At 41.5% G+C, this 16,464-nt stretch overlaps 1 protein-coding gene across 1 annotated transcript in view; it reads right to left on the reverse strand.

Moving 5' to 3' along the window:
• The window catches only part of MCCC1 (methylcrotonyl-CoA carboxylase subunit 1), a 30,396-nt gene extending 21,529 nt beyond the window's left edge, over positions 1 to 8,867 (reverse strand). The window contains exons 1-4 of the mRNA XM_089675578.1: positions 8,621 to 8,867; positions 6,634 to 6,680; positions 2,425 to 2,564; positions 1,299 to 1,394 (exon numbers count right to left, since the gene is read on the reverse strand). Of these exons, the coding sequence (XP_089531704.1) occupies positions 1,299 to 1,394; positions 2,425 to 2,564; positions 6,634 to 6,680; positions 8,621 to 8,682 (345 nt within the window). The 5' untranslated portion in view covers positions 8,683 to 8,867. The remainder of the gene's footprint in view (positions 1 to 1,298; positions 1,395 to 2,424; positions 2,565 to 6,633; positions 6,681 to 8,620) is intronic.
• Positions 8,868 to 16,464: the final 7,597 nt, after the last annotated feature.

The raw sequence follows: 16,464 nt of genomic DNA on the forward strand, positions 1-16,464 counted from the left end.
CCCGCCACACAACATAACCAGGTCCAGTGCCTGGCTGAAGACTATATTGCCATCAGCAACACAGCCCGGTCCAAGATTCGCAGGCATACAGACAGAAATTAAAAGCTAATCCTCTAAAAAGCTTTCCTCTACTCAGCTAAAAAAAAAATAAAAATTTATTGCCATCTCAGATGCTGCAGAAGCTTTCCTCTCACTTACGGTCTGTTGAAACAGCGGTCACCGAAGACAATCGGTGAAGGTATATCTCTCTAATGGAGTCCTGGATAACACTAAAAACCTGACAGAAATAACCTTCTCTGTCTAAAGCTAAAAGTAGAATTGTGGCTGGACGTCTTTAACACAGAACTCTAAATGCAAATGTATAAGACACTTCTTGAGGTTTTAGTATATATTTGGTCAATCTTTAAGCCTCTATTAAAGCTAAAAAAAAAAATGCTGTTGTGATGTGAGAATGGTTAACAGTGTGTGTCTGTAGACAAGATGTGTTCCTATTGGTGGGTGGAATAAGGGTAGATTACTATCAAATCCATTCCTTTATATATAATAAATGTCAAGTGGAAAACCCTATGCTTTTCTCTACAATTTCACATTCCTTTAGGGGACAGGACTCTCAGTATGTTCTGAAATATACATTCCTTGCAAGCATTTTAGCCCTCATGCACACAGGGCATTTGCCCAGCTCTCCTAAACGCATTTCCTCCTGACAGCTGTGTTTTGGCAGGAAAAAAACAAAAACATGCTTGACGCATGTACATGCTCGTTAAGTGCTAATCGTAATTTATTATGGCCATTAAAATGAATTAATGCTCAAGCATTTGATGAGCCTAAACACTCGTCAATCGTTTTTTTCCCTGCCAAAAGGCTGCTGCTCCTGAACACAGAGGCAGTGAGGTTTTTTCGTGCCTCTAACTGCCTATGTGTGCATTGATACAGGCTAACATGGAGGGGCATTTATAGGCAGAAAGGGGAAAAGTGTAGTGCAAGAACCCTCCTGATTAGATGCAGAATGATTGGAGACATTAGGTAGGTCTTCATATTACATCAGTTTGGAAAATCTAAACCTTAATTGTATAAAGATTGAATGACCAGATGTATGGCAACTTTAATACAAAAAAATTAGTTTCTGTAAATCTTAAAAATAATCCCTTAGCATGACTTTTACCAAACCTATAGAAAAAAAAAGCCTTTGCCATATCCAGGAACATATTCATATGACAAACCATGATATTACTTCTACATGTAGCAGAGTAGAACCTAGTTAATGTAAAAATTAAGCATTACATTCCAGGACGTATTACCTGAGCACCTGATGACATAGCCACACGCATTATTTTGTCCATGGCGAGATAGCTTTGTTGAGAAGCAGCAGGACCAATAAGATAGGCTTCATCTGCCTACAATAAAACTGAGGAGTTAACATTAGCAAAATAATGCACTAACAAAAGCAGACAGTTTTACTGCAAGCAGGGTCTAGTCCAGGTATGCCAAACTCAACTGAGCATACATAGGGTGGAAAAAAAAAAATCATCATCAAAAAGCTATATATAATATTTACTCCATTTATAAAATTACATCTACAGCCACCCCCCCTTCCTCATTTCAGGTATGAGAACAGTCAAAATTGCTGTCATCTGTGCCCCATTCTCTGTTCACTACCTGTCCTATAGATACAACTGGAAGGGAGAGGAAATTTTTCCTAAAAGAGTGACAGTTGTCACTAGAATATGTGTCCCCATTGTAGGTTTTCCTATCAATTCCTGTTCTGTGACAACTAAAAACGTTTTAGATTTTTTCTCACTTTCAGCCCCAGTTACAATGGTCAGCAGGACCAATAAAGAGGCGACTCTCCCTAAAGAGCAAACAGACAGCAATAAAAACTTGGCAGATGTTCTAACCCCCTCACCAGTTTATCCAAAACTAATAGATACACATTAGGGGCTCATGCACAAAAAAGGTAATACATGCGGCTATCAGATCCAAAAAATGTATTTATTTTTTTATGGATCTGAACAGAACAGTATTATACACTATGGGCTCATGCACAGTTTCATTTACATCAGTATAATTACTCTGTGTAATGATCTATACACAAAAAAAACCAAACAAACAAAAAAGAAACCTGAATCCCTGGTGAGTCATTTATGCATCTAAACATGTGTAAAAGAGTTTTGGAATAAGAATTTTGATCTGCTTTTATACATCTAAATGTGGGTTTACTAAAGCACTTTAACAAAAAAAAAAAAAATGAATTGTCAGTAAACAGGATCTTGCTGTGAGACCCTCTGCCAGCTGCAAAGCATTGAGAAGGCTTTATGTGGTCCAAAAACAGCACTTTGACAGATTTGGTCTAGACTCTGAAATGTACAATTATTTTTAATATAAAAAGAGGGGAGTGAGACACAAATACTAATAAAGGCAGTGTACCAGAGAGACGTGCATGGAATTCCTGTCTGCTTCACTGTACACAGCCACTGATTGCACACCCATCTTCTTTGCTGTCCGCATTACTCTGCATGCTATTTCCCCTCGGTTTGCAATAAGGACTTTCTCGATCTTGGATATCCCTGAAAAACAACAAACACAAAATAAAGATCAGACAGCAAAAATCGGCTACTGTTCCATTAAAAATACTCACATATATAATAACTACTTGTCTCTATGTAATCAGTAATGCCATTGCACCAATACTGTTCCATAGGAAAAGAGCACAATCAGATGGGCATTTTATATGCTGTGACAGATGTTCACATCAACATTTGCTGTGTGGGTAACCCAACATCCTACTTTTAGGTCTGCAGTCACAGCACAGCAGTAAACCAGCAGTGTGAAAACCTGAAGTACCAAGTTTCCTCAACATTTCCTGGCTGCAGATGGGCAAGTGTGATATACATCGATCAGCCATAAGATTATGACCACCGGCAGTGAATAACATTGATTATCTCATGAAAATGGCACCTGAAAGTGGGTGGGATATATTAGACAACAAGTGAACATGTTGTCCCTGAAGTTAATGTGTTGAAACCAGGAAAAAAAAAAAAAAAAAAAAAAAAGCGCAAGTGTAAGGATTTCAGTGACTATGACAAGGGCCAAATTGCAATGGTTAGACGGATAGGTCATAGCAACTCCAAAACTGTAGATCCTGTGGGAGATTCCTGGTCTGCAGTGGTCAGGACCTACCAAAAGTGGTCCAGGGAAGGAGAACTGGTGGACCAGTGTCAGAGTCATGGGCAGCCAAGGCTCATTGTAGCAGGTGGGGAGTGAAGGCTAGCCCGTGTAGTCCGATCGAACAAAAGAGCTACTGTAGCTCAAATTGCTAAAAAAGTTAATACTGATTCCAAAAGAAAGGGGTCAGAACACATAGCGCTTTGCTTTTTCTTGTGTATGTAGCCGGAGATGGGTCATGGTGCCCATGATTACCTGTGTCCACAGCAAAAGGAGCCTACAATGGGCATGTTAGCATCAGAACTGGACCATAGAGCAGTTGAAGGTGGACTGGTCTGATGAATCACATTTTCTATCATGCAGATGGCTGGGTGCGTATGCATCGATTACCTGGGGAAGTGATGGCACCATGATGCTGTATGGAAAGAAAGCAAGCTGATGGACAGTGATCTGCTACTGACAGCTTGGTGCCAGATACCACAACATACCTACAGAAGTCTAGTGCAGTCCTCAAAGGATCAGGGCTGTTTTGGCAGCAAAAGGGGGACCTACTTAATATTAGGTAGGTGGTCATGGTATGGCTAATTGGTGTAAGCATATGCACTATTTCTTATTTACATGACAGAAAAGGAAAAGAAAGAGAATAAAAATATTTATGTTTTAACTCCTGATCACAAACACTTATATAGGAAACATTTCCTAAAAAGACATTCTACATACCCTTTAAAACACACTTCCCTTGCAAGAATATTAACCCTTAACAGTTCAGCAGATTTTTTCCTTTTTCTTTTGCCCGCACAACCCATTAAACCCCTAGATGAAACAACCAGTCCACACTTAAGGAACTCTAAGCATTTTTTTTTTTTTTAACAGGTTAATGCTCGTTAGGTATACAGTATATCACTTGCAGGAACACTGTACTTTGTTTTTATTATTTACATTTTCATTAAACTGGATAGTAAAGCTCACACTAAATTTCTAGTCTGTTGTGGCGATGTGAGTGGTGTAATTTATCCACCAAACACCCCCCCCCTTCTTTTGTCAATTCACAGAACACATTGGAGGGAATTCAATATAGCATTTACAACACTGGGATTAAAAAGAGAAATGTAGCCAAGGCTTTTTGGATGGGTTGCAAGCGTGCACTTACTTTTGCTCTCCTGTGACCCACAATCAACCAACTGCAAGCTAAAGCCTGTTGTCAGCTAACTTCACACAGCTACTCCAGGCTCTGGAAGGATCCCAAACAAAATGGACAAGATCCACCCAGCTGCCTGAATGACAGCTAGCTCCGGCTCTCAGTGCGTGGCACATCCCTGGAGCTCTAATGAGCGCTAGAGGAGCAGAGCAGAGAGTGGTGACCAACAGTCACTGCTCTCCACTCCAAGCAAACCGAGAATTGAGTGGTCAGTGGTCTTGTGATTGCTCAGTTCTTGGTTTTACGGTGGAAGTGGGACAGCTGCAGCATAGAGGAGAGTATAGGTGTTTATTTTTATTTTTTTATAAACCCCAAACTTCTCCTTTAAGATCATCTAAGAAATGTACTGTGCTAATATCGGAAAGCAATGTGACACCTCAAATGCTATTACCGATACGTTCAACAAATTTTGGTACTTCTTAACAGCGACACTCTTACATTATGTCACAATGGCTTCAACAAAGTCATAAAGAAATGCCACCGTTTTGGAGAGAAGGAAACTGATGGTAAATAAGAACAATGTCATTTTGGAGTAATTTGTGTAGGAAGCTGGTAACCCCCCCCCCCCCCCCCCCAATTCCCCCCCCCCCCCCCCCCAAGGCTGCATGGCATCCTTGAGTCCTGTGCATAATGCAGGCTTTGCAAAAGATTAATGTACGTGTTTCTAACATGTACATGAATTTGTCGTATTTACCAACATTTGTCAAATGGTGCTGCAGACATTCTTCTAAAGAATGTCTGCACCACTTTTTTATGAGAACCATTCAACTACAATCCCTTGAAATCATAGTCACAGCAGACTGGATGTTTGTGAGCTATACCATACAGCTGAATAAAAATGTAAATAAAGAATCTACAACTTTCCTGCAAGTAGCATGCACCCAATTAGCATCAACTTGTTATTACCCAGCATATTTTAACCACTTGCCTACCGGGCACATTTTTGACCACTTCGTGCCCAGGCCAATTTTCAGCGCTGCGCACTTTGAATGACAAATTGTGCGGTCATGCAACACTGTACCCATATGAAATTTTTATCATTTGTTTTTCACACAAATACAGCTTTCTTTTGGTGGTATTTAATCGCCACTGGCGTTTTATTTTTTGCACTAAAAAAAAAAAAAAAAAAGTTTTTCTTTGTTTCTATTATAAAATTTTGCAAACAAGTAATTTTTCTCCTTCACTGATGTGCATTGATAAGGCTGCACTGATAAGTAGCACTGATGAGGTTGCATGAATAGACAGCAGTGATGGGCACTGATAGGCTGCACTGATGAGGCGGCACTGGTGGGCATTGATGAGGAGACACTGATGCTGCTGCACTGATCATTAGGGCACTGATCAACAGTGCCGATCTGCTCTGTGACAGTTGCCGGTTATCGGCGACACTGACTGGTGGCACTGATGGGCGCAACTACTGGGCAGCACTGCAGGACACTGATCATCAGTGCCGATCTGCTCTGTGACAGCTGCTGGTTATCACAGCGTGAGAAAAGTGCAGCCGATAACCGGCAACTGTATTTACTCAGTGATCTGCTGTGTCATTGGACACAGCTGATCACGTGGTAAAAGGCCACTGTGATTGGCCTTTACCTCATTACGTGATCAGCTGTGTCCGTAGGCAGGGCGCGTTCTGGGAGGACGTCATATGATACCCTCCCAGAACTGGACAACCATGCTGTAGCCGTCATTCAGCTAGAGCGCGGCTGGCAAGTGGTTAAAGTGATTCTAAAGGCTTTTTTTTTTTTAATTTAAAAAAAAAAAAAAAAAAAAAAAAAGTTGTTATACTTACTTGCTCAGTGCACTGGTATTGCACAGAGCAGCCCTGAACCTACTGGGGTCTCCAGCTGGAGCTTTTTGCTCTTCTCCAAGTGCCCCCATACCAAGCACCTTGCTAAGGGGGCATGCGTGCGGGCTCGCTTTTGCACCCATACATACAGCACAGCTCAGTCCCACCATCCACTGCCTCCTCACTGGATTTGATTGACAGCAGCAGGAGCCAATAGCTCTTGCTGCAATCAATTTATTCTTTGAGACCAGGGAGAAAGAGCAGCACTGCTGAAGATGGGCACAACACTGGATTGATACAGGACTCAGGTAAGTATTTAGGAAGGGGGAAAGAAAATATTAGGTTTTTTACCGTAATGCAGGTAATACCTTAAGGTAAAAACCTTGTAAATTTAACCACTTTGATTAAAATAAATAAAAAACCCTTCCTGAAGTTTTTCTTTAACATGGGCACATGGATTGATCTGCAGTCTAAAATGACATACCTGCATCGGAAGCATATCTCAGCGATGTGGAGCCAAATACCCATTTCCTGCAAATAAGACGGTAAAACAGAATGAATCATGCTGCATTTAATGATAAAGGTTTTTGGTGCAGATTATAAAGATGATAATGCAAATTAGTAGCTGACAAATTTAAAATAGAACTAAAAAGGCAAAACTTTTTTCTTCATTTTTGAATGCATAAGGTTTTTTTTGCCATCTGTGTCTCTTTGGGGAAATTTCCCCAAATTATTGCTTGTCCCAAAACAGGAAATGAGAGAAAATCCCTGCAAATGAAGGGAATTCTTTGGGGCCCCAGGTTACCATAACTAGCACCCCCACTGGAAGATTTCTCTTCCATTACTGTTCTGGTGACAACCCAAAATGTCAGATTTTCTTTTTCTGCCTGTTGATAACAATAAACATGACAATTAAAAGAGAGTGAATCTCCCTAATGGGGCACAGACAGCAATAAACACCTGAAAGACAACACTTAGAGGTCACCTGAATTTTTTTGCCAGTTTTAGAAAATTGCAGACTGAGACATTAATTATATTGAAATGGAACAAAACCCTTTAATCCTTTACAGCCTGCCTTTATTTGATCTGCAGTTGCCATCCATTTACATCTGTTTTTCATCAGTTCACATCCATTTTTTTTTTGTACATCCTTTACCAATGCAAAACTGAACAGTAGGTCCGTTTACATCCGTATAAATTCATATCAGTTTACATCAGTTTTTCAACAGTTCACAATCCATTTTTTTTTTCTTACATCCTTTGCCAATGCAAAAATGGACCATATGTCTGTTTACATCCTTTACCAATGCAAAAATGGACCATATGTCTGTTTACATCCATTTTTCGACAGTTTACTTCCGTTTTTTTTTTTACATCCTTTCCCAATGCAAAAATTGACAGTATGTCCATTTAGAACCATATCAATTTTTCAGCAGTTTACATCCATTTTTATTTGTTTACATCCATTTTCCATCTTTTTTTTAAAATATTTTTTTTACATCCTATACCAATGCAAAAACGGACCATATGTCCGTTTACATCTGTTTCATCAGTTTACATCCATTTTTTACATCCTTTATCAATGCAAAAATGGACTTTATGTCCATTTACATCTGTTTTTTTTTCTGTTTACATCCGTTTACCATCTGCTCCAGTTTTTTTTTTTTAATGGAAGAAAAATAATGTCTGTATCCATTAACATTTAACAGATGATCATCCATTTACATCCACTAGTCCATAGAAATACATGGGTGTCCATTTTTCATCTGTAAACAGACAAATGAAAAACAGACTACCCATGTGAAAGAGGCCTTAGGCTGCATTTACTGCGAGGCGTATGGAGAATGCATGCAAAACTCTGACGCATTTGTATGCCTTTTTATAGGGCAGCCCCTTCATTTCAGTGGCCTGCTTTACATGTGGTAGAGCAGCTCATGTAGCTTTTTGGCACATTAGTTGCACTTGGGGTTCCATTAACAATGCATGGATGGCACTGCGACTGCAAAAAAAATAGTTTTCACACATTTCATAAATGTACACAAAAATAAAACAATTTTGCGCATTTACAAAACGCTTGCTTCAGAATGTACCTGGATACATTCTTGTGGAAAAAAACTATTTACAAGTGCAAAACAAAAAAAATCTTTGTCTCTCCTATCAGACTGTAAACTAGATAACATCCTTGGTGTCAGGAGCATGCAGGTACACAGGCAGGACGCAGCCAGGTGTGACTGGGTACACAGGCAGGACGCAGCCAGGTGTGACTGGGTACACAGGCAGGACGCAGCCAGGTGTGACTCGGTACACAGGCAGGACGCAGCCAGGTGTGACTCGGTACACAGGCAGGACGCAGCCAGGTGTGACTGGGTACACAGGCAGGACGCAGCCAGGTATGACACGGATTGACCCTCTGATAACACAGCTACCCTGTAGCATGCATACACCCCTTCCCTCCCCTATCTCCTCATTACCGAGCCTGCAGTACGACCGCCAAGCCAGGACATCGTCTTCTCCTAACCAGGGAGGCCGCCATGTTATGATCTCACTGACAGCCAGGTCACACCTCCGCCCCGCCCCTTCCGGAAGTCAACGCTTTGCTGCCTGTGCTCCATCCCGGGATCCTCCTCTCCAGCCCACCTTACACAGGAGTATAAAGTCTCCTTCTCTTGAAATCTGACATTACAATGACTTGTGGCTGAGAGGATAACCCGGAAAACAGTAAAGACGCGCTTCGGCCAATGAAGTAAAAGGGGCTTGTCGCACTGACCAATCACGTTCTTCAGAACGGAACGCCTTTCAGTGATTAGGGCGGTGTAGAAAGCACTGCTGCACGTAAAGAGTGTACTATTGAAATGTAGCCACTAGAGGGTAGCAGACTAATTCTTCCACACTACATGCGTTCTAGGAGCTTTTTTCTGCATCCAAAACGCAGAGAAAGTAGGTTATATGGTTGTCAATGTCATAGTTCACATCAGTGCTTGCAGTTCCAGCGCGTTGCGGATGCAGAAAAAAGTAGAACATGCTGCATTTTTGCTGCACAGAACTGTACTGTTCACACTACAAAAATGCATTCTGGATACGTATTTGCTTCCAGTTCACACCACACACAGTTCCCCTGCAGTTTTGATGCAGTCTGCTGTGTTCCTTTACAGTTCTGTGCAGAAAAAAATGCAGCATGTTATATTTTTTCTTTCTGCACTTGGAACTGACTGCACTGGTGTGAACAAGAGCCATTGAAATACATGGAAAACACTTTACATGCATTTTTGATACAGAAAAAAAGTGCACTGAACTGCATCTGGTGTGAACCAGCCCTAAGGGCTGGTTCACTCTATAGAAACGCAGTCTAGATGCGTTTTTGCATGCACATTTTCTACGCGTTTTTGGCACGTTTAAGTGCATGTTTTATGCATTCCAGATAATTTTTTACTCTTTTTCAATTTAAATAGGGACATGTGCGTTCCAGTGCGTTTTTGGTGCATTCTGGTGCATTTTTGGTGTGTTCTGGTGCGTTTTTTATGAGTTTTACTGCATTCCAGTACAATTATGTGCAGAAAAAATGCAGCCTGTTCTACTTTTTTTTCTGCATCCGGAACGCATTAGCACTGCAAGCACTGATGTGAACTATAACATTGACAACCATATCACCTACTTTCTGTGCATTTTGGATGCAGAAAAAAGCAACTGAAACGCATGTAGTGTGAACTGTCCCTAAAACGCATCAAAAATACACCGGAACGCACCGGAAAGCACCACAATACACCACAAATGCACTGGAATGCACATGTCCCTAATTAAATTGAAGAAAAAGAGGGGAAAAATATACTGGAATACATAAAAACGCACTGGAACACATAAAAAATGCACCGAAACGTGGCAAAAATGCGCATGCAAAAATACATTCGGAACACATCTGGACTGCGTTTCTATAGTGTGAATCAGCCCTGAGTCTAGGTGTACACCTATGCATTTTCCGCTGCGTTTTTAGAATCGCATAGCAGTCCATTTAACATGATTTCCAATGGGACACGCTCACATCTCTGCGTTTTCACCCGGTGCGTTTTTTGTAAAGAGTCAGGGACTTTTTTAAACGCAAAACCTTGCGTTTTTAGTTCTAGGCTGCAGAAAAGCATGTAGTGCATTTTGGACGCATTTTTGATCTGTTTTAATCTGCCTAGCAACAAGAAAAAACAAAGCAAAAATTGCACCACAAAATGCACTGCAGAAACAGATCAAACACAATCTGCATAGGTGTGAACCTAGCCTTTTCTGTTTCTGCAGTGCGTTTTGTGTTTTTGAACATGCATTTGTGACTCATTTTTGCTGCGTTTTGCTTTTTTTTTTAAATTGATGCTAGGCAGATTAAAATGCAAAACGCATCAAAAACACATCAAAAAGCACTACATGCTTTTCTGCAGTGTCTTCATGTTCCAGACAATCTCTTATGGGGAGGAGAACTGTTTTGTTTACTAACAGTTCTCCTCCCTGTCAGCTGAGGCACACTGACACAGCCAGTGTAAAACACTCCTAGCACACAGTTAACCCTTTGATCGCCCTCATGTTAACCCCTTCCTGTCCAGTGTACAATGTCAGTGCTTTATATTAGCACTGATCACTGTAGCGGTGTCACTAGGGATGTCAGTGACACCAAGTCAGTTCCCCCAGTATCAGAATGCCCTGCCTCAGTCCCGATTTAAGTCGCTGATTGCTGCCATTACTAGTAAAAATAAAACAATTTAAAAATTCCAGTTTCTATACCGCCATTTGTAAATGCTAAAACTTTCACGTAATTAATTTACACATATTGGGATTTGTTTTAGCAAAGACATGTAGAAGAATACATTTTGGCCGAAATTGATGACGAAATTTGATTTAAAATGTTTTTTTTACTGGACATGTTTAATAGCAAAAAGTCAAAAATATAGTTTTTTTTTTCTCAAAATTGACGGCCTTTTTTAAAAAAGTAAACATGCACAGGTGATCAAATACCACCGAAAGAATGCTCTATTCCTTGGAAAAAAGACGTAAATTTAATTTGAGTGCAGCGTTGCATGACTGCGCAATTGTCAGTTAAAGTAGCACAGTGCTGTAACGCAAAAAGTGGCCTGGTCAGGAAGGGGGGGGGTAAATCCTCTGGAGGGCAAGTGGTTAATATAAAGACACTTACCTGTCCAGGGGTCCAGCACTGTCCTCACTAGCCTCTGGGCTCCTACCGCTGACATTGCAAGTAAGGGAAACCGGAAGTGAAGACATGCGGCTTCACAGCTGGTTGCCTACTGTGCATGGACGAGTCGCACTGTGCCTTGTGAATGGTCCCGTAGTCTTCTGGGACCTGTGAAATGTCCCAGTAGATTGTGGGTGGAAGGAGCCGGAAGTGGGAGCGGGTACTTGTCAAAACCAGGTACCCACTCCCCCCCAAAAAGTGCCAAATGTGGAGGGTGCAAACAAGCAGAGCTTCCCCTTTGGGTGGAGCTCCGCTTTAACCAATTGGAAAGAAGAATGAGAAGGCGCTTCTAAGTGTAGTAAATCCAGAACTTTTAATAAAGAACGGTTAAAAACACTTACAGGAGTGATAAAATGACAGGCTTATCAAATGGATGGCTCTGCGGGGCTCTTGCCACTGTGTATCAACCTGCTATGCCAGCCAGCAACTGCAGGGGGAGCTCAGGATGTGATGCCAAGATGGCCACCACTCTAATGGGAATGCTGGAATGCAAGCTGTCTGCATGGAGTGCAAACTGAAAGTGATGTAAAAGGGGGCGGTGAAGAAGGAGCGCTCTACACATGCTCTGAAATGCCCCCTTATACGTCTGCACTCCACATGGACAGCGTCCGTTCCAATGTGCATTTCAGTGTTCCTGGAACATCAGTGGCCATCTTGGCATCACATCCTGAGCTCCCCCTGCAGCTGCTGGCCGGCATAGCAGGTTGATACACAGTGGCAAGTGCCCCGCAGAGCCATCCATTCGATCAGTCTGTCATTTTATCACTCCTGTAAGTGTTTTTAACCGTTCTTTATTAAAAGTTCTGGATTTACTGCACTTAGAAGCACCTTCTCGTTCTTTTCTCTCCTCACCTCAGAGTCCAATTCATACTCTTAGAAGTGCTGCCCAGTGCATGTTTCCATATATTATACACACCAGCTGTCATCTTCAAGTCGATTGTCTCCATTGCAGATACACCCTATCAGGGGCGGACTGACAACTCATGGGGCCCCCGGGCAATAGGGGATCATGGGGCCCCTGTGTCCTTGCCCACACTCAAAAAAGCCTATGAAAAAGTTACCAGGGGCATCTCATGGGGCCCCCTACTGACCCCGGGCCCTCGGGCAGTGCCCGAGTTTCCAAGTGGTCAGTCCGCCTCTGCACCCTATGAACTTTCCACTTTAACCATTTGACCTCCGGTTTTGCAACCTGTATGGCCATGGCATTTTTTGCTGTTCAGCACTGTGCTACTTTAACTGGCAATTGCTCAGTCAGGCAACACTGTACACAAATGAAATTGTTATAATTTTTTTCACACAAATAGAGCTTTATTTTGGTGGTATTTAATCACCACTAATGTTTTTGCTTGCTATATAAACAAAAAAAATGGAAAAAAAGTTTCTCAGTTTTTGTTATAAAAATTTGCAAATAAATCATCGTGCTTCATAAATGTATTCCAACAAGTAATCTGCTACATTTCTTTAGTAAAAAACAAAACAAAACAAAATCAGTGTATATTATTTAGTCTTTGTGAAAGTTATAGTCTGCAAAATATGGGATATATATTTGTAAATTGATCATTGCCAATGTACTGACTGCCTGTCTAATTTCTTGAGGCCCTTAAAATGCCAGGACAGCACATATACGCTATAAAGCCAAGGTATTCAGTAAGAGACTCTGCAAGTTTTTTGAAGTTGTATATTTTGTGACAGTTTTTGGAAAATAAAGAAATTACATAAAAAAATTTTCAGAATTTTTTTTTTTTTTTTACATACTGTCACCAGAGCAGTACAGCGTCATCATATGGCTGGTGTGGTGGTGATCATGGTTAGCTCAAGCTCTGCCAGACTGGAAGGAGAGCATCTTTGAACAGCAATGTTCAAGTCTTGCCACAGATTTTCAATTGGATTTAGGTCTGGACTTTGATTGGGCCATTCTAACACAGGAATTTGCTTTGATCTAACCATTCCATTGTAGCTCTGGCTGTATGTTAAGGGTCGTTGTCCTGCTGGAAGGTGAACCTCCGCCCCAGTTTCAAGTCTTTTGCAGACTCTGACAGGTTTTCTTCTTGTATTTGGCTCCATCCATCTTCCCGTCAACTCTGACCAGCTTCGCTGTCCCTGCTATAGAAAAATATCCCCACAATATGATGCTGTCACCACCATGTTTCACGGTGGGGATGGTGTGTTCAGGGTGATGTGCAGTGTTATTTTTCCACCACACATAGCGTTTTGCCTTTAAGCCACAATGTAAAATTCCACATGTTTGCTGTGTCTACCACATAGGTTCTCGCAAATGGAACTTCTTATGGCTTTCTTTCAACAATGGCTTTCTTTTTGCCACTCTTCCATAAAGGCCAGAATTGTGGATTGCACAACTAATAGTTATCCTATGGACAGATTCTCCCACCTGAGCTGTGGATCTCTGCAGCTTCTCCAAAGTTACCATGGACCTCTTGGCTGCTTCTCTGATTAATGCTCTCCTTGCCCGGCCTGTCAGTTTAGGTGGACAGCCATGTCTTGGTAGGTTTGTAGTTGTGCCATACTCTTTCCATTTTCAGATGATGGATTGAACAGTGCTCCTTGAGATGTTCAAAGATTGGGATACTTCTTTATAACCTAACCCTGTTTTAAACCTATCCACAACGTTATCCCTGACCTGTCTGGTGTGTTCCTTGGCCTTCATGATGCTGTTTATTCACTAATGTTCTCTAACAAACCTCTGAGGGCTTCACAGAGCAGCTGTGTTTATACTGAGATTAAATTGCACACAGGTGGACTCTATTTACTAATTATATGACTTCCAAAGGCAATTGGTTCCACTAGATTTTAGTTAGGGGGATCAGAGTAAAGGGGGCTGATTACAAATGCACGCCACACTTTTCAGATATTTATTGGTAAGAATTTTTGAAAACCATTTATCATTTTCCTTCCACTTCACGATTATGTGCCACTTTGTGTTGTCCTTTCAAATAAAATCCCAGTAAAACACATTTACGTTTTTGATTGTAACATGACAAAATGTGGAAAATTTCAAGGGGTATGGCACTGTAATATGTGTTTACAGCACATTTCTAAAGACATATATATGCATGTAATGTTTTTTCAATTGTGTAATTTACTGTGAGCATTTACCTTTGTTTGGGTAGGGTCGGTTTAGCTGCATTTAGGGTAAATATAATTCTGTGCGTCCAGAATCTGATTAGAAATTCTAAATGCAGTAAAGGCATGTAAACATGATCTGGGAAGCATAAAGCTACTTGCAAATTGGTGGTTTTAGCCCATATGCATCAAATCCCAGCATTTTCATGCCCTTTGGAGGTAAAGGTGCAGCATCCAGCCCCCTCTCCCAGCAGCCTGTCAACCAGGCATATGTCTCTTAATACATACTGTATATGCATTTAATGTTTTTTCAATTGTGTAATTTACTCTGAGCATTTACCTTTGCTTTGTTTGGGTAGGGTCAGTTTAGGTGCGTTTAGGGTAAATATAATTCTGGGTGTCCAGAATCTGATTAGAAATTCTAAGTGCAAGCATAAAACTACTTGCAAATTGGTGGCTTTAGCCCATATGCATCAAATCCCAGCATTTTCGTGCCCTTGGGAGGTACAGGTGCAGCACACAGCCCCCTCTGCCAGCAGCCTGTCAGCCAATCATATGTCCCTAAATACATATAGCCCTAAACATGAGTACCACTTTGTACATTGTCCAGGATTTCAGCCTGTTGTAGATTTTGACAGGTGTGCTGACAGTAGGACTAGGTGCTGCACCTGTGTCTCTTGGGCCCATGAAAGCACTAGGATTAGATGCACATGGGCTAAATGCAGAGTGTGCATGAGGATCAGTGTTGACCATACAGCCCAGAAATGTCTTCTGTGTTTAGAAAAGCTAAACACTGGACTGCCAATGTGAATGAGGCCGTAAGAAGGAAAGGAATTGGTGTAGTTGAATATGAAGAGATGGAAAAGAGGACAGTGCCAGGTTGTGAGCTTTGTTAATATAGTTGTGGAAGGAATGTTGATTGTGTTTACTGTGGGAAGACGTTAGAATGCAGAAGAGGTAATAATTGTGGAGAAGAGTGGAATGAAGTTTGGTGGAGGGCTGTGGAGGTGGTTGAAAGTGGAGCTAGTGGATCAGCAGTTAATAAATGGACTTTGCTGTTTGTTATCACTGGTAACTCAATCAGTGATAATGACTAAAGCTGGGTACACACTGGCCTAAAATTACCTGCTTCAGCAGGAACCGGCTGACTTTTGGTCAGTGTGTACACCTGTCTATCCGACAGAAGCCGGTCTGACAACCAGCTTTTGTTGAAGGGACATGCTGGAAAACCAGCATCTGATCAGTGCTTGTAGCCAATGGCTGTGAGCGTCGATCTGTCATCTCTGGGGAGGGGGCCGGAGGGCCTGCTCTCAGAATTTAATAGGGGAGATTGCCGCACAAACATCACTTGTGTTGATGCGGTAATCGGTCAGGTTTTTTTTGCTCAACCCACTGGTTGAACAAAAGAAGAACTGTCAGCATATGCCCAGCTAACCCTAGGTTCACATCTGTGCGGGTGGTGCCGCTACGGATCCACACAAAAATCTGTGCAGTCGCACCACCCGCACAGAGAAATGCGGACTCTCGGTTGTCGGATGACCAATCGATCGATTTTCTAATCGTGTATTCCCACCTTTAGGTTGCCCATACACTATACAATTTTCTGTTCAATTTTTGCCCAATTTCTTTTAGATTTACCTTCAACTATATAGTGCAAGGGCCTTTCTAATTGGATACAATTGAGAGTGTTGTTAAGGTTTGACCTCCTATTATATGGTTTTTGGTAAATCTAAAGCCAAATTCTCAAGAAAATTGTATAATGTATGGCCAGCCTTAGGCGGCATTCACATCTGAGCATTGCACAGCAACACACCAAGCAAACGCCCTTTTTTTACATGTAGCAAAACGCACAAAATTCAATGCCCAAAAGGTGTATGATCTTCTTGGGTGCGTCTGCCGTGAGTAGGGTAGCCCATTGAAATGAATGGGCTGCCCTATGTGTGTAGTGCAAAAAAATGCCCAAAAATGCACCAAAAAAAGCACACAAAAACATGCATTCACAGGATGCTA

This window comes from Staurois parvus, unplaced genomic scaffold, assembly GCF_062004578.1.
Source record: "Staurois parvus isolate SC_StPar_1 unplaced genomic scaffold, SC_StPar_1.0 ptg000155l, whole genome shotgun sequence".
Taxonomy (NCBI): Eukaryota; Metazoa; Chordata; class Amphibia; order Anura; family Ranidae; genus Staurois; species Staurois parvus.